A 19375-nucleotide genomic window follows, 5' to 3' on the forward strand; every position below is an offset into this window, starting at 1 on the left:
CTTTTTTGCAACATGGAAGCGGCTATATACTGGTTGCAGGTATGTGTGCTCCATTATGGTTCTGCTTTTAACTTTATCTAGGAGGCCGCATGGCACATGAAATACAGAATGTAGAGTAGGACCCCCCTATTGAGATTTGCCGTGACGTTGGCAGGGGTGGCTCAAAAACTTGATCAATTATTTGCTAAAAATCTCATTTTTTTATTATAGTACAGTTGGAATAAATTTGTGAATTTTCACTTTTTATATGATGCATGCCAATTTCAGATCGTGCTGGTTATCTTTTTTTCTCTGTTTTGACCGTAGTTATGCTACAAATCTGGTGTCTGACCAACACCATACCATGCACGCCTGATTTTGGTTTGCAATATATTCCTCCTGTTGGTAGCTGTTCAGACTCAGTTACCTCACCCCTTTCCACAGGCAATGCTAATTAAGCACCATTCTTGGATCTGGTCCGCCTTTATCAATGGTTGCTGTTTGGCACTGGGAGGATCAGTTCTGATATAGTCCTGGTATGTGTGGGGCTTTCTCCACATGCTGGGACCTGGGCTGGTCTCTATCCACAAGTGCCTTTTTTGCAACATGGAAGCGGCTATATACTGGTTGCAGGTATGTGTGCTCCATTATGGTTCTGCTTTTAACTTTATCTAGGAGGCCGCATGGCACATGAAATACAGAATGTAGAGTAGGACCCCCCTATTGAGATTTTCCGTGACGTTGGCAGGGGTGGCTCAAAAAATTGATCAATTATTTGCTAAAAATCTCATTTTTTTATTATAGTACAGTTGGAATAAATTTGTGAATTTTCACTTTTTATATGATGCATGCCAATTTCAGATCGTGCTGGTTATCTTTTTTTCTATGGACAGATGAGACAAAGATCAACCTGTACCAGAATGATGGGAAGAAAAAAGTTTGGAGAAGAAAGGGAACGGCACATGATCCAATGCACACCACATCCTCCGTAAAACATGGTGGAGGCAACGTGATGGCATGGGCATGCATGGCTTTCAATGGCACTGGGTCACTTGTGTTTATTGATGACATAACAGCAGACAAGAGTAGCCGGATGAATTCTGAAGTGTACCGGGATATACTTTCCGCCCAGATTCAGCCAAATGTCGCAAAGTTGATCGGACGGCGTTTCATAGTACAGATGGACAATGACCCCAAGCATACAGCCAAAGCTACCCAGGAGTTCATGAGTGCAAAAAAGTGGAACATTCTGCAAAGGCCAAGTCAATCACCAGATCTTAACCCAATTGAGCATGCATTTCACTTGCTCAAATCCAGACTTAAGACGGAAAGACCCACAAACAAGCAAGACCTGAAGGCTGCGGCTGTAAAGGCCTGGCAAAGCATTAAGAAGGAGGAAACCCAGCGTTTGGTGATGTCCATGGGTTCCAGACTTAAGGCAGTGATTGCCTCCAAAGGATTCGCAACAAAATATTGAAAATAAAAATATTTTGTTTGGGTTTGGTTTATTTGTCCAATTACTTTTGACCTCCTAAAATGTGGAGTGTTTGTAAAGAAATGTGTACAATTCCTACAATTTCTATCAGATATTTTTGTTCAAACCTTCAAATTAAACGCTACAATCTGCACTTGAATTCTGTTGTAGAGGTTTCATTTCAAATCCAATGTGGTGGCATGCAGAGCCCAACTCGCGAAAATTGTGTCACTGTCCAAATATTTCTGGACCTAACTGTGTATATATATATATCCGTATATATATGTATATATATGTATATATGTATGTACAGTGCCTACAAGTAGTATTCAACCCCCTGCAGATTTAGCAGGTTTGATAAGATGCAAATAAGTTAGAGCCTGCAAACTTCAAACAAGAGCAGGATTTATTAACAGATGCATAAATCTTACAAACCAACAAGTTCTGTTGCTCAGTTAAATTTTAATAAATTTTCAACATAAAAGTGTGGGTCAATTATTATTCAACCCCTAGGTTTAATATTTTGTGGAATAATCCTTGTTTGCAATTACAGCTAATAATCGTCTTTTATAAGACCTGATCAGGCCGGCACAGGTCTCTGGAGTTATCTTGGCCCACTCCTCCATGCAGATCTTCTCCACGTTATCTAGGTTCTTTGGGTGTCTCATGTGGACTTTAATCTTGAGCTCCTTCCACAAGTTTTCAATTGGGTTAAGGTCAGGAGACTGACTAGGCCACTGCAACACCTTGATTTTTTCCCTCTTGAACCAGGCCTTGGTTTTCTTGGCTGTGTGCTTTGGGTCGTTGTCTTGTTGGAAGATGAAATGACGACCCATCTTAAGATCCTTGATGGAGGAGCGGAGGTTCTTGGCCAAAATCTTCAGGTAGGCCGTGCTATCCATCTTCCCATGGATGTGGACCAGATGGCCAGGCCCCTTGGCTGAGAAACAGCCCCACAGCATGATGCTGCCACCACCATGCTTGACTGTAGGGATGGTATTCTTGGGGTCGTATGCAGTGCCATCCAGTCTCCAATTGTCACGTGTATGGTTGGCACCAAAGATCTCGATCTTGGTCTCATCAGACCAGAGAACCTTGAACCAGTCTGTCTCAGAGTCCTCCAAGTGATCATGAGCAAACTGTAGACGAGCCTTGACATGACGCTTTGAAAGTAAAGGTACCTTACGGGCTCGTCTGGAACGGAGACCATTGCGGTGGAGTACGTTACTTATGGTATTGACTGAAACCAATGTTCCCACTGCCATGAGATCTTCCCGGAGCTCCTTCCTTGTTGTCCTTGGATTAGCCTTGACTCTTCGGACAAGCCTGGCCTCGGCAAGGGTGGAAACTTGCAAAGGCTGTCCAGGCTGTGGAAGGCTAACAGTAGTTCCATAAGCCTTCCACTTCCGGATGATGCTCCCAACAGTGGAGACAGGTAGGCCCAACTCCTTGGAAAGGGTTTTGTACCCCTTGCCAGCCTTGTGACCCTCCACGATCTTGTCTCTGATGGCCTTGGAATGCTCCTTTGTCTTTCCCATGTTGACCAAGTATGAGTGCTGTTCACAAGTTTGGGGAGGGTCTTAATTAGTCAGAAAAGGCTGGAAAAAGAGATAATTAATCCAAACATGTGAAGCTCATTGTTCTTTGTGCCTGAAATACTTCTTAATACTTTAGGGGAACCAAACAGAATTCTTGTGGTTTGAGGGGTTGAATAATAAATGACCCTCTGAATAAACATTTCACAATTAAAAAAAAAAATAAAAAAAGAAATAACATTCTTTTTTGCTGCAGTGCATTTCACACTTCCAGGCTGATCTACAGTCCAAATGTCACAATGCCAAGTTAATTCCGAATGAGTAAACCTGCTAAATCTGCAGGGGGTTGAATACTACTTGAAGGCACTGTATATACACACACACACACACACACACACACACACACACACACACACACACACACACACACACACTACAGTTCAAAAGTTTAGGGTCACCTAGATATTCAGGGAAGAGTGGCAAAGAAAAAGCCATATCTGAGACTGAATAATAATAGGAAATGACTAATATGGGCAAACGAACATAGACATTGGACAGTGGAGGATTGGAGAAAAGTGTTATGGACAGACGAATCGAAGTTTGAGGTGTTTGGATCACACAGAGGAACATTTGCGATATGCAGAACTACTGAAAAGATGCTGGAAGAGAGCCTGACGCCATCTGTCAAGCATGGTGGAGGTAATGTGATGGTCTGGGGTTGCTTTGGTGCTGGTAAAGTGGGAGATTTGTACAAAGTAAAAGGGATTTTGAATAAGGAAGGCTATCACTCCATTTTGCAATCCCATACCCTGTGGACAGCGCTTGAATGAAGCCAATTTCATCCTCCAACCAAAAAATGACCCAAAGTACACCTCCAAATTATACATGAACTATTTAGGGAAGAAGCAGGCAGCTGGTATTCTATCTGTAATGGAGTGGCCAGCCCAGTCACCAGATCTCAACCCTATTATATTAAGCTGTTGTGGGAGCAGCTTGACCGTATGACATGCAAAAAGTGCCTATCGAGCGAAGCCAATCCAACTTGTGGAAGGGTCTTCTGGAAGAATGGGGTGAAATATCTCCAGATTACCTCAGCAAATTAACAGCTAGAATGCCAAAGGTCTGCGATGCTGGAATTGCTACAAAGGGAGCATTCATTGACAAAAGCAAAGTTTGAAGGAGAAAAGTATTATTTCAAGTAAAAATCATTATTTCCAACCTAGTCAATGTATGGACTATATTTTCTATTCATTATGCAACTCATTTGAACTGTAGAGTGTAATTATATATATATATATATATATATATATATATATATATATATATATATATATATATATATATATATATATATATATACACACACACATATACACACACACACACTCACACACACACATACATGCACAGTACAGACCCAAAAGTTTGGACACACCTTATTCATTTTTTTTTATTTTCATGACTCTGAAAATTGTAGATTCAGATTGAAGGCATCAAAACGGTCAGCTTCAGATGTAGCGTTTTTGCTGCAGATGCGTTTTTTGGGGGGCCAAAAACGTGCATCTTTGTGGTCACCATGAAGATGCAATGTGCACACTTAGCCTAATAGGAAAAAAATTAAAAACTACAGAATTCAGTTTGTTTGGGCCACTGCCGAAACATTATAATAAAATGCAATAAGAAGCAATCAAAACATCACATCTACCCAAAAATGATATCATTAAAAACATCAACTTAGGATGCAAAAAATAAGCCATAACACAGCCCGGATCCCGAAGTATTAACGTTACGCATCTCGAAAAATTGCGCCAAGAGCAAAAAAAAATGTACTTCGAGATTTCAGATTGTTTTTCACCAATTAAATAAAAGAAAAACTTTACATGTTTGGCATCTACAATAATATATATATATATATATATATATATATATATATATATTTCAAAAATAAGAATTTATGACAGCCAGCTAGTGTAAAGCAGACGGCTGCAGCCTGCAGATCCCAGCTGATAGCTTATCCTTGGCTAGTAATCCAAAAAAGAGGGTACCACATGCTGATCCAAAATTGGATCACCAGCCAAGGTGGACAGCTGTGGTCTGGTATTCTCAGGGTGGGAAGAGCCATGGTGATTTGGCCCTTCCCAGCCATAAAATAGCAGGTCGCAGCCGCCCAAGAAGTGGCTCATCCATTAGATGCATTAATCCTGGCGCTTTGCCCCGGCTCATCCTGTTGCCCTAGTGTGGTAGCAAACGGGGTAACATATGGGGTTGATACCAGCTGTGTAATGTCACTTGGAATCAAGCCCTAGGGTTACTGATGTTACGGTGTCTATTTGATACATAACATCCCTAACCCAGTCAGTAATAAAATAAAAAAAAAAAAAGACATTTTTTTATTTGAAAGAAAAAAAAAAACGCTCCCCAACACATTCTCTTTTACACCAAATTATTGAAAAGAAAAACAAAATCTGGTCCGCTGTAATCCATTTTGGAGGTCCCCCGACGACTGTGTTGCAGTTTATGGGGGGCACGCTCAGGGAAAGCATCTCCCACTTTCTGGAAGTGCATACCATCCATGTGAGGAGTGTGGGTGCAGTGATACTGCACTCACACTCCCCGGGTCCACAGCACCTTAATGTGAGCTTCAGTAAGCTGTGTTTCACTGCGTGCAGAGAGTCGGCTGACAGCCGCTCTGCGCATGCGGTCAGCATTTCTTCTGAAGAAAAGGAGAAGGAGGAGTTGCGGGGGATCAGCTCTGCATGAGGTAACGGGAGACCAGAGTTGGACCTTAAGAGACCGGAGTGGTGACAGCCTGACAGGGAGTGACTTTGGAGGACCTTTCTGTGTCATCGGACATAGAAATCAGAGGAGGACAAGGAATGCGGCGGGCACCCCACAAGTGCGGTGGCCATTTTAGATCATCGAAGGGGGACGGGGACCAGGGGGGTCGAGAGGAAACCTTGGCCACACCGAAGGACCAGGAAGTTTGATCATGTGAGATGGGAGATGAATCATCTATTTACCGGCGCTGCATTAACTTTTACATGGTCACTGTTATACGGGTTTATAACGGCGATCATGTGATCAGGGACCGGAAAAACCGACCCGGATCATGATCTCTAGGGCCTCAGCTACCCCCAGTAGCTGACATCTCGGAGATTTTCCGACACTGAGGGGCACTCTAACCTTTTTCCTGAACACCGTTAAAAAGCAGCGCAAATGAATAAGGATCTTTTCTTGCCGCCGTTAAAAGGCGTATCGGCGGTCGTTAAAGGGTTAGTGATAAACGTGCTGAGAGATGACATCTGAGTAAGAGAGGTAAATTTGAGTTTAAGCAACTTAAGGCTGTGTGCACACGTTGCGTTTTTTTCATGTTTTTGGATTTTTGAGTGTAGATTTGTCATAAAAACTTAGGCTACGTCCGCACTTTGCTTTTTACCTGCTTTTTTGCTGCTTTTTCAACTGCAGCGTTTAATGCCAAAATGGATGTGTTCTGCTTTTCAAGCAAAGTCTATGGGAATTTGGGTTTCTTGTCCGCACGATGCTATTCAAAATGCTGCCTTTTTGTGGCAGAAATTTGGGCAAAACCTCTGCTTTTCAAAGAAGCAACATGTCAATTGTTTTTGCCATTTGCATTTTGAACTGAAAAGCAGAGTTTTTACCCAAATTTCTGCCACAAAAAGGCAGCATTTTGAACAGCATAGTGCGGAGAAGAAACCCAAATTCCCATAGACTATGCTTGAAAAGCAGAACACATCCATTTTGGCATTAAACGCTGCAGTTGAAAAAGCAGCAAAAAAGCAGGTAAAAAGCAGGTAACAAGCAAAGTGCGGACATAGCCTTAAGAGAATCTGATGTTTGGAAAATAAATGAGAGAATCCTGAAGTCCAATGGACACGTTGAGTATTTTCACCTTGCAGATTTGGTGCAGATTTAAATCTGTAACGTGTCAATTCTTGCAGCACTTTAGCTGCAAATTAATGGGAAAAATCTGCACCAAAAGCAAGACTGAAAACATGGCAAAACCACAAGCTTTTGCCGCTGCGTTTTTCTTTCCAAGAGATGCAGAAATGGTGCAGGTATTTCTGCACCAAAACCTAAACATGTGCACATACTCTAAGTGGTGAAGGAATAGCTTCAAAACTACGCATTGAACACATGAAAGTTGTTAAGGAGTAGTAATCACCTCACAGTTTACAATTTGCAGTACTATATGAGCTGTAAAATTGGACCAAACAATGTTCAGATATTTAAAATAAAAATATAGGAAATAGAAAAATAATGTCAATACATATGCTAAAATCAGTGTATTAAACCAAAGCACAAGCGTTAAACATGGCATTATGCAAACTGCCTCTTCAGAAGAAGTATGATTACTGGCGCCATCTACTGGATCTAACAATCCTAAAAGGCAATATCGACCCAATAGCCTTAGGAAAAGAACATGAGCATGATCATTCTAGAATAGCATTGCAAGCCCTGCTATAACTCAGGCAGCCACTAGGTTATACTGTAGGATCAATTATAAGGAAGCAACGGTGAAATAAGCAGAATACAAACAAAAATGAAAATGCAATATTTGATTAAAAATACATTAAACTCTTAACAGTACAAATATGCAGTTTAAAGTCACATCTGTATATGGAAGCAAATAGGTATTTTATAAGATATTAAAGCCAATGACATACGTAAATAACATTAGAATCTTTGCCCACAACAATATACTCAAGGGATGATTGTCAATCTACATTACAACCATTAACGTACATCTCATCATGTTTACGGATTTCATTAGAGCTTTTATATCAGACAACCGTACAAGATAAATTAAACAAAGGCGGCTATATTCTAGTGTCTATACAGTGCTCATTTTATAGACATTTATGAACACAAAGTTCACCTTAAAATTACTATATTCATGTTTTTCATAGGTTCTGGGCAGCTATTATTAAAAAAAAAAAAATCAATTTTGCCAAAGTCCTGAATATGAATTTTTAACCATTTTGTGCTACAGCCATTGTGCATTTTGTATGTGTTGCTATCATTATAGGCTACAAACAGAATGAAGTCTGACCTTGCCCTGCTGTCTGGACGAGAAGTACTGGCAGTCATGTTGCAGAATACATTTTGAGAGACTTGAATATTGTGTCACATCTTCTTATATTTTTGCCCCAAGAGCCACCTACCAGCAATATGATTCTTAAGGCCCTGTCACACACAGAGATAAATCTGCGTCAGATCTGTGGTTGCAGTGAAATTGTGGACAATCAGTGCCAGGTTTGTGGCTGTGTACAAATGGAACAATATGTCCATGATTTCACTGCAACCATAGATCTGCCAAAGATTTATCTCTGTGTGTGACGGGGCCTTTAGACTAAAAAAAAAAAAAAAACCCATGTGCCCTATGGTGTAATTAAAAAAGCATCTATACTTGCCAAGTAATAGGAAGTCAAATGTATGACATGTCCAAGAGCTAGTGTGGCGCCCCTGAGGCTTCAGTCGCCACAGGATACTGCACCTCGCTAGAGGTGCACTATTCATCCCGAGTAAGGAAGAGGTCTTTGCCGGTAAACCATCACAATCCACCAACGCACATAGCTAGTTGCCCTCTCACTGGGACTGGGTTTGGGTAGGGTCATTTAGAATGGTCACTATATCGTCTAGGGCCTCTCACCCACTAGCTCAGGAACCCAGGGGGGTGGAGCGACTGTTCGGGGGAGCAAGGCGACACACACACTCACACACTCACACAGTTGAGAAACCAGGGGAAACCAAGTGAGATGTAGGAGAACACTGTCGCTGATAGCTCCCTCAGGACCTCAGGGTGCGGAGCCCTAGGCTGGTAGGCACTTCAAGTCCCGCCAGCAGAATCTGCCAGGCAGAGAATTTGAAGTCTTCTGGCCCACACACAGATCCCGGGGCAAAGCAGCATATAGAGCTAGGCGTCGTAACCCACGAGTGGCACCAGTAACGTACGAGATGGGAAAAGAACCATTCCCAGGACTCGGGTCCCCGCATAGCTTCAAGCCGCAGGGACTCACACAACACAGCGCAAGGAGGAAGGACTCCCTGAAAAAAGCACCGGTTCTGACCTCCGAACTAAACGGGATCGGCTGGGGCCCGTCACAGCGCAGTTCGGCAGTCCAAAGGCGGGAGCAACTCAGTGAGTAAACAACAAACTGCAACCGCTGTGTCGTCTAATCCTTCCCGCGCCCGCACTTACGCAATAGAGTGGACCACTACTCCCAACATCCTCCCTTGAGCTCTGCCTGTGGAGAACTATACAATCTGAGCTGCGTTATCATCTGCCCCAGAGAGAGAAGACATCCTGCAGCGGTGGCATCCCTTGTAGCCGTACACCACAGGTGGCGTCATGAATAACTACTATTCCTACCATCTTCCCCACCCCTATCTTTATTGACACCGTTGGGGGTCACAAAACCGGGCCAGGCTGCTGTGACATCCCAAACCTACACCGGCCTGGAGACAAGTAACCCTTGTAGCCCTGTGGGCGCGTCAGTACATGTGGTTCATAACCTAGCTAATTGTTTGGGTAACACTATAACAAAATCGTGGATATATTACATTATATATATCCTCTTCACTTTTTTGTCATTTCCTCATGTGCCAGCTTATCAGATGGTGTGATATTCAAAGTGTTTGCAATTTCACATTGGGGACCTTGTTTCTGAAATGTTTCCACAATTTTTAGACAGCTGTTCATGGATTGGTGAATCTCTGGTCATCTTTGCTTCTGAAAGACTCTGCCTCTCTAACATGCTGTTTTTGAAAACTGAACCTGAAGCTATTTTTAATTAGTACCACTTACTTTTCCAGCTTTTTTTTTGTTTTTTTTTAACCCTGTCACAACTTTTTTGAGACATGTTGCTGCCATCTATTTCTAAATGAGTTTATTTTTTCAAACAAAATGGAAAAATGTCCGACTTCCAACTTCTGATATATGTTCGGCTGTGAATAAAATATGGCTATATGAGAATTCCATTTTACACAGTGTCCCAACTTTTTTAGAATTAGGGTACTATAAAATATATGAGGGAGATTTATCAAACTGCAAAGAAAAAAATGAATTACTTGTGGTAACTTATTTGGTTACTTTAATTTTTCCATCGAGAATCTAAACAATAAAATCTCCCTCACAAGCTCTATGTGCAAGATTATAAAAAATAAGTGTACTCCAGCTTACCCACTATGTTTCATATGTGGCGGCTTGTCCATCTTTACTGCCAGTTTAATCTTCAGGTCAGTGTCTTGGCTGTGTTTAGGTACAGACATTTTGTGCAGTTCTGGCATCTTTGAACTATTGGGGGTTGGTGTAAGTATTACCTAAAAAAAATTAAAAAAAGAGTATAACAACCATTATTAGCTACATAATGTACGTGCATTATTTCTTTAAGGGGAACCTGTCACCAGATTTGTACTCTATAAGCTGCGGCCACTACCAGTAAGCTCTTATGTACAGCATTCCAGATTACTGTATATAAGAGCCCAGGCCGATCTGTATAACATAAAAAAACCTTTTATTATTCAGGGCAGTCGTGTCCGATGGGCGGCACTGGTCTCAGTCCGGCGCCTCCTCTCTTCCTTCCACAGCCGTCCTCCTTCCCAGCTCCATGTGGCTTACGCATCCTATGTTATTCACACAGAGACCTACAATGCGCTCCTGTGCACGCACACTTATCTCTGCTTTGCTAAGGGCAAATCAAAGTATTTTTAGCTTACATGCGGTCTATGACCTTTCCCCACGCCTGCGCATTACAGTACTTTGCTCTGCCTTCAGCAGGACAGGTAAAAGTGTGCAAGAGAGCAATGGAGACCTCTATGTGCATGACGTAGGATGAGTCATTAACATGCAGCAGGGAAGGAGGACGATGACAGAAGGAAGCCCCGGACAGAGATCAGCGAGGCCCTTTGCACTGCATCACTCCCCTAGGTGAGTATTATAAAGGTGTTTTTTTACATTATACAGAGCAGCCTGGGCACTTATATACATTGAGTCGACCATCAGGGTTTTCGATAGGGGGGTACTCTGGCGCCGGGACTACGGATACTTTACTCTCGATGGGGTTATCATAGGTGGTCGGTCCCGGCTTCATGCCCTGGGCGCTCACTCTGCGGCAGTGGAATGGGGTACAGGGATGATTTTGGGAATATACGTGACGCCACCTGTGGTGTCTGGTAAGCGGGATATACCAGCGCAGCCCGCGGCCGACCTCTGAGGCGATGATGACGGCAGATAAGATCTCTCAGCTCCCCACAGGTGGAGCTATTTTACCTCAGGGCGGCGGGTCGCTGACCAGGAGGGAAGCGACCGAGCGGTGATGGCTGCCTTCTTCTCTGACGTCGCAGGGTCCTGTCGAACGGCGGAGAGACGACAAACAGAGTCCACATCAGTTCAAACAAGTCCTTTTTACTAGCATCTGGTTTGTTTCCAAAAGTTCACAGCAGAAACAGTTCGGTTACCTGAAGGCCAATGGTCACAAGTTTTGGAGGAGATTTAATGACAGAGTCTCTCTCTGAGGTAACCTTTCCTTGTCTCTTTCTCGGTCCCTGCTCTGAGGGCTCTGTAACTCCCTCTTTAACCCACTCGTTAGTCTCGTCACTGGCTTTCCCAGGGGTCTGATGCTGCACGGTTTCTTTATCTATCCCTCAACAGCGTCGAGAACTCAGCTTGGGGTTAGTAGTTAGACTCTTGATGGGTACCGGGACTCCTCTTATTTAAGATCCCAGGTTAATGGTCAATGGTTTGGGGATAAACCTGACAAACCTCCTCGGTTCCGTTATACCGGTGTCGACCTGAACTCTTCAGCCGGCTCTCGCCAGACCTAAAGCGTCTCCTTTCTGTCTTTGTTACCCCTTTTCCTGGATCTTTCTTTTCTTTTGGGGTACCCTCGCTCAGGACGTCGGGCCTATGTTATTTCTAGCCCTTCTTTCAGTCATCAATTTACTCTCGTCTCTTCTTGTCACTCCTTACAGACTGACTGTTAACTAACTCAGTTGTCCTGTCAATCACATCGCGTCTCACGCTCAGCTAGGCTTTACCCCCCAATGGACCTACTATATAAACAGTCCCAGGAAAATGAAGGTAGGCGCTGCTGAGTCAATGTACCTCAATCTAATATAAGACTGCATTTCCTCTCTCTTTCACCTGTGACCAAAGGGCACTGCACCTTGATGTTAAGGTGCTGTATTCCCCTGTAGCGTGTAACCACAGGGGCGCCACAACAGCATTCTAGAATGGTGTATATAAGAGGTTATTGATGGTGGCTGCAGCGTTTAGGGTACATATCTGGTGACAGGTTCCCTTTAAATAAAAGTACTAAAAAAAATTCTAAGATTAAAGAAGTTTAGTAAGTGTAAAAAATATTGCAGAAAGGAAAAAAAATCTATACATAGAACTCTGTAAAATAAGGAAAGAAGCAGTAAATACTTAGGTGTGCAGTAATTCCCTTAAATAGACTGAATTGATAAAATAAATTATCTTGTACATTCTAAAACTAAATTTGCACTTGAAACATTAAAAAAACAAGCCATAACACAATATATACTGTTGTCAACATCTGCATCACAGAAACAGTCATGGAATTATGGAACTCACAGGATGGATAGACATGTTAATGATATGAAAAAGATGAAAAATTCATAGAAAAATTCTCAAATCATGTTGATTTATTCAGTATAGAATATGAACGCCAGATATAACGGGGATAGGGGAAAATATGTGTAACTGGGTTAAAAACTGGCTCACTGATAGGAAACAAAGGGTGGTTATTACGTAGTACGTACTCGGACTGGGTCTCAGTTCATAGTGGGGTACCACAGGGGTCAGTATTGGGCCCGCTTCTTTTCAACATATTTATAAATGACCTTGTTGGGGGCATGCGGAGTAGAATTTCAATATTTGCAGATGATACTAAACTCTGCAGGGTAATCAATACAGAGGAGGATAATTTTATATTACAGGGAGATTTATGTAAATTGGAGGATTGGGCTGAGAAGTGGCAATTGAAGTTTAATGTAGATAAATGTAAGGTCATGCACTTGGGTAGAGGAAATAACATTTATGATTATGTACTTAATTGTAGAACACTGGGTAAAACAGACACAGAAAAAGACTTGGGTGTATGGGTGGATGGTAAACTTCACTTTAGTGGACAGTGTCAGGCAACTGCTGCCAGGGCTAATAAAATAATGGGATGTATTAAAAGAGGTACAAGTGTTCATGAAAAAAATATAGTTCTACGTCTGTACAAGTCACTAGTGCGACCGCACTTAGAATACTGTGTACAATTCTGGTCACCGATATATAAGAAGGACATAGCTGAACTGGAGAGGGTGCAGAGAAGAGCCACCAAGATTATTAGAGGAATGGGTGGGCTGCAATACCAAGACAGGTTATTAAACTTGGGGTTATTTAGTTTGGAAAAACGAAAACTTAGGGGGGATCTAATCACAATGTATAAATATATGAGGGGACAGTACAGAGACCTTTCCAAAGATCTTTTTACACCTAGGCCTGCGACTGGAACACGGGGGCATCCGCTACGTCTTGAGGAAAGAAGGTTTAATCATAATCACAGACGAGGATTCTTTACTGTACGAGCAGTGAGACTATGGGACTCTCTGCCGCATGATGTTGTAATGAGTGATTCACTACTAACAGAGCCTGGATGCCTTTCTTGAAAAATTTAATATTACCAGTTATGTATATTAGATTTTATGACAGGGTATTGATCCAGGGAACTAGTCTGATTGCCGGATGTGGAGTCAGGAAGGAAATTTTTTCCCCATTGGAACTTGTTTGCCACATTGGGGTTTTTTTACCTTCCTCTGGATCAACATGTTAGGCTACGGGTTGAACTAGATGGACTTAGAGTCTCCCTTCAACCTTAAAAACTATGATACTATGATACTGATACCAAAATACACACCGTTACACACCTTGGCATGTTATTAACAAGGTTATTAGTCCTTTTCTGACATTCACCATACACGTACAGAGCAAGTCTTGAGTGTATTTATGGAGGGCTCACACCATACCCAGAAGTTAATGAGTTTGTGTCAAAGCCAGAATCTGTATCCAACAGTCGCAGGTGTAGTGGAACTCTGCCCATGATTGTTAACCTGTTAACTGCCACTGTCAATCTCTGATATTGACATTAACAATGGATAGGTATAGGGGTGCATTAATCATCCCTGAGATTGTGGGGCACCGATAGATTGCTATGTCAATTATGTTGAATATCACCAAGCATGGCATCACAAAGCACTGATTAAATCAAGCGGGTGGCTGGGCTTCAAAGGTAACTGTAGTTAAAGGGAACCCGACAGGTCCCCCATTCTCTCCAAACCACTGGCATGTGTACATTCATATTTAAATACCCTGCCTAATAAGCACTTTCTACTGTATAAACATGTGTGCCAAAAACTCTTTAATATGCAAATAATTTTTTAGACTAGTCGATGGGAGAGTGGTTTCCCCAGAATAGTCATCCCACTTCCCATGTTATCACGCACATGTGGGTGTGATAACATGGTTTGCAAGAGGTGGCGTCATTGCAGTCTCTTTCTAAATCTCGGGCATGAGGATCCCTTGCTTCTTTACATGTCGGTGCACCCTGAGACCGGGTGTACGCTTCCATTCAGCCGGAGCTCTTCAGAGTCCTGGTTCTTCGGATTGATGTGGACCACAGCAGTCGGACCCCAAACGATTATCCAGTAAATAAGGAATATCTTTTAACCTTGAGAACATGCCTTTAACAGTGTTGTCAGGTCTAAAGGTAATATTACAAGTCGGCTTGAATTAGCTAAAAATAATTAAATCAAATCATTGCTTATCAGGATCCTGCACAGGCCACTCTGTGGTGTGCGCTGGCAACAGGAGTGATGATGTCACTGTGTTCTCTAGCCCAGGACCAGTGTGTGCTGCAATGAGCTGCATCAGTCAGGTGAGTTCATCAGAGTGCCAACAGAAAAACATATTCGGATGATTCAAGTCACCTGACTGATGCAGCCTAATACAGAACGCAATGGTCCTGGGCTAGGGAGCACAGTTATGTCATCACTACTGGTGCCAGCAAACACCACAGGGAGGCCTGTGCGGGATCCTGATGAGCGACAGCAGGTATTCATTTTTTAAAGGGAACTTGTCATCAGAAATTTTGCTTTAAACCTAAAAGTTTCCCCCTCTGCAGCTCCTGGGCTGCATTCTAGCAAGGTTTCTGTACTTTTTGTGGCCCCTTTTAAACCAAATTAAATACTTTATAAACTTGTACCTTTTGCTATGTAAATTTTCTAAATCGTCCATGGGGGCGGGCTCTCTAATGACCGTTGCTGTTCCTCCAGCAGATTTACGCCGCCCCCCAACGCTGAATTTCATATCTCAGGACGCCGCCCCTGGTCCCGCGCATGCGCTGTGCGACTGTAGCTGGACTGTGCACTGTGTGCACGTGTGACCGCTGGTGACGTTTGGCGCAGGCACGAGATTATGGGCGGCGCTGTGAATGTCATCAGCAAGTGCCGCCCATAACCTCGTGACCGCACTTTCCCCTCTTCCTCCATCGTTCTGCGCAAGCGCTTGCTGGCCAGATGACCCGACGTCACCTCTTTCCCATCTTGCCCTGCTGCAGGGTAAGATGGGAAGGAGGTGATGTCAGGTCATTTGGCCGGCGAGCGCTTGCGCAGAACGCTGGAGGCAGTGGGGGAAAGCGCGTCCACGAGATTATGGGCGGGCACTTGCGATGCAATCACAGCGCCGCCCATAATCTCGTGCTTGTGACACACGTCACCAGCGATCCTGGCGTGGGCGGCACCTCGGGCGCAGTGGGTGGCGTCCTGATGGATGAAATGGAGCGTGGGGGGACGGCGTCAATGTGCTGGAGGAACAGCAACGGACACCAGAGAGCCCGCCCCCATAGACGATTTACAAAATTTACATAGCAAAAGGTACAAGTTTATAAAGTATTTATTTTGGTTTAAAAGGGGCCACAAAAAGTACAGGAACCTTGCTAGAATGCAGCCCAGGAGCTGCAGAGGGGGAAACTTTTAGGTTTCAAGCTAAATTTCTGATGACAGGTTCCCTTTAAACACTTTTTTTTCAGCAGTATGATGAAAAAGCATACTTCTTGACACTTTTTTTTTTTTTTTTTTCGGTGGCAGCAACGCCGCACAACATCACAATAGCCCCATCGAGCAAAAATGTAAATTCTTCCCATATCACAAAAATCAGCATTATTGTAAAAATGTATTTATGTATTCACAATTTCTGGGCAGGTTAGGTATCACCATAATCATACTGATCATGAGGTCAGGTTCTTTTTACCACACAATGTAAGCTGTAAAAACGACTTCCAAAAAACAAATGTGAAAATTGCATTTTATTTTCCTGTATTTTGCCATACTTGATATGTTCTTCCACTTTCTAGACAGTACATGGTAAAATGAAATGTGTCTTTCAAAAATACAACTCACTGGCAAAAAACAAGATCTTATTTGTGGATGGAAAAATAAAAAAAAAATGATTGCACTTAAGAATGCAGATCATCAATATCTGTAATTGTTGATCAATGATGTCTCAGATGTGCTCGATTTGAGACAAGTCCAGAGATGCTGCAGCCATAGCAGCAAGTTTAGGCCATGCAGGCTGCTGACAGTAGCATGAGCAATATGTTGCTTGGCATTGTCGTGCTGAAAAATAGTTCTAGAAAAATCTTGGAGAAAGATATGATAGGAGAAAAAGAAGCACGAAGTCTTTAGCAGAGATGTAAACGTATGAGAGCTACAGGCATTCCATTTATACACCGTGTGCAGAATTATTAGGCAAGTTGTATTTTAGAGGATTTTTTTTTATTATTGATCAACAACTATGTTCTCAATCAACCCAAAAGACTCCAATATCAAAGCTTAACATTTTTGGAAGTTGGAGGGTTTTGGGTTTTTTTTAGATTTGGCTGTCTTAGGAGGATATCTGTTTGTGCAGGTAACTATTACTGTGCAGAATTATTAGGTAACTTAATAAAAACCAAATATATTCCCATCTCATTTGTATATTTTCACCAGGTAAACCAAAATAACTGCACAAAATTTAGAAATAAACATTTCTGACATGCAAAAACAAAACCCGAAAAATTAGTGACCAATATAGCCACCTTTCTTTATTATGTCACTCAACAGCCTACCATCCATAGATTCTGTCAGTTGCTTAATCTGTTTACGATCAACAATGCGTGCAGCAGCAACCACAGCCTCCCAGACACTGTTCCGAGAGGTGTACTGTTTTCCCTCCCTGTAGATCTCATATTTTATGAGGGACCACGGGTTCTCTATGGGGTTCAGATCAGGTGAACAAGGCGGCCATGTCATTATTTTTTCATCTTTTAAACTTTACTGGCCAGCCACGCTGTGGAGTAGTTGGATGCATGTGATGGAGCATTGTCCTGCATGAAAATCACGTTTTTCTTGAACGATACTGACTTCTTCTTGTACCGCTACTTGAAGAAGTTGTCTACCAGAAACTGGCAGTAGGTCTGGGAGTTGAGCTTCACTCCATCCTCAATCCGAAAAGGTCCCACAAGTTCTTCTTTGAGGATACTAGCCCATAACCGTACCCCACCTCCACCTTTCTGCCGTCTGAGTCGGAGTGGAGCTCACTGCCCTTTACTGATCCAGCCTCTGGCACATCCATCTGGCCCATCAAGAGTCACTCATTTCATCAGTCCATAAAACCTTTGAAAAATCAGTCTTAAGATATTTCTTGGCCCAGTCTTGACGTTTTATCTTATGTTTCTTGTTCAAAGGTGGTTGTTTTTCAGTTTTCCTTACCTTGGCCATGTCCCTGAGTATGGCACATCTTGTGCTTTTTGATACTCCAGTAATGTTGCAGCTCTAAAATATGGCCAAACTGGTGGCAAATGGCATCTTGGCAGCTTTACGCTTGATTTTCCTCAATTCATGGGCAGTTATTTTATGCCCTTTTTGCCCAACACGCTTCTTGCGACCCTTTTGGCTATTTGCCATTAAACGCTTGATTGTTCAGTGATCATGCTTCACAAGTTTAGCAATTTCAAGACTGCTGCATCCCTCTGCAAGACATCTCACAATTTTGGACTTTTCAGAGCCCATCAAATTTCTCTTCTGACCTATTTTGCCAAAGGAAAGGAAGTTGCCTAATAATTAGCACACCTTATATAGGGTGTTTGTGTCATTACACCACACCCCTCCTCATTACAGAGATGCACATCACCTGATTTACATAATTGGTAGTTGGCTGTCAAGCCTATACAGCTTGGAGTAGGACAACATCTATAAAACGTATCATGTGATCAAAATACTCATTTGCCTAATATTTCTGCACACAGTGTATGTTCCTACATTCATGCTACAATTTACAACAAATTCCTAAAAAACACTTTATGGCTCTATATTCATAAATGCATCCCCTTAATTGAAGCAAACACAGTACTCTGCACATGTCTCCATTACTCATAGCCACTGAAGCCTAGAAATGCAGTTTGCTCAAAAAGCATGCAACTGATCCAGTGTCTCGACTCCACACAGACAAGGAGCAAAAGCGCAGAGAGTCTTATGTCACCCTAAAGCCTGCTTTACACGTTACAATTAATCGTGCGATCGCACCCGCCCCCATCGTTTGTGCGACACGGGCAATTTGTTGCCCGTGTCACACAATGCTGTAACCCCCGTCACATGTACTTACCTTCCAAACGACCTCGCTGTGGGCAGCCAACATCCACTTCCTGAAGGGGGAGGGACATTCGGCGTCACAGCGACGTCACACAGCGGCCGGCCAATAGAAGCGGAGGGGCGGAGATGCCCGCCCACCTCCTTCCTTCAGCATTGCCGGCGGCCACAGGTAAGCTGTAGTTCATCGTTCCTGGGGTGTCACACATAGCGATGTGTGCTGCCCCGGGTACGATGAACAACAGGACGTGCGATTTTTAGAGAATGAGCGACGTGTCAGCGATGAACAAGAAGGTGAATATTTCTGCTCGTTCATAGCTGTCACACGTTACGATATCACTAACGATGCTGGATGTGCGTCACTTACGTCGTGACCCCGCCGACATCTTGTTAGATATATCGTAGTGTGTAAAGCCCGCTTTACTGATGAGCAAGCACTACCATGCTCGGGTGCTCGGCACTCATAACGAGCAGTTTGAGGCTATGAAGGGCTTGACTCATTTACCAAACTCTTTTACCAAGTATAATGGCAGTCTATGAGAAACTGGAGCATTTTCCTGGAAGATCTTCTGTAAAAATGCTTGAGTTGTCCTATAGACTTCTATTTTACTTGATAAACGAGTCGAGCCCCTCAAAGTCAAAATGCTCATTAGGAGTACGACCAAGCGACAAAATG

At 42.9% G+C, this 19375-nt stretch overlaps 1 protein-coding gene across 16 annotated transcripts in view; it reads right to left on the reverse strand.

Moving 5' to 3' along the window:
- Positions 1–19375, reverse strand: part of CADPS2 (calcium dependent secretion activator 2) — a 914362-nt gene that overhangs the window by 615731 nt on the left and 279256 nt on the right. For all 16 annotated transcript variants that reach the window (XM_075345069.1, XM_075345070.1, XM_075345068.1 and 13 more), the window contains exon 8: positions 10190–10329. In XM_075345069.1, the coding sequence (XP_075201184.1) occupies positions 10190–10329 (140 nt within the window). The remainder of the gene's footprint in view (positions 1–10189; positions 10330–19375) is intronic.

This window comes from Anomaloglossus baeobatrachus, chromosome 4 (assembly GCF_048569485.1).
Source record: "Anomaloglossus baeobatrachus isolate aAnoBae1 chromosome 4, aAnoBae1.hap1, whole genome shotgun sequence".
NCBI lineage: Eukaryota > Metazoa > Chordata > Amphibia > Anura > Aromobatidae > Anomaloglossus > Anomaloglossus baeobatrachus.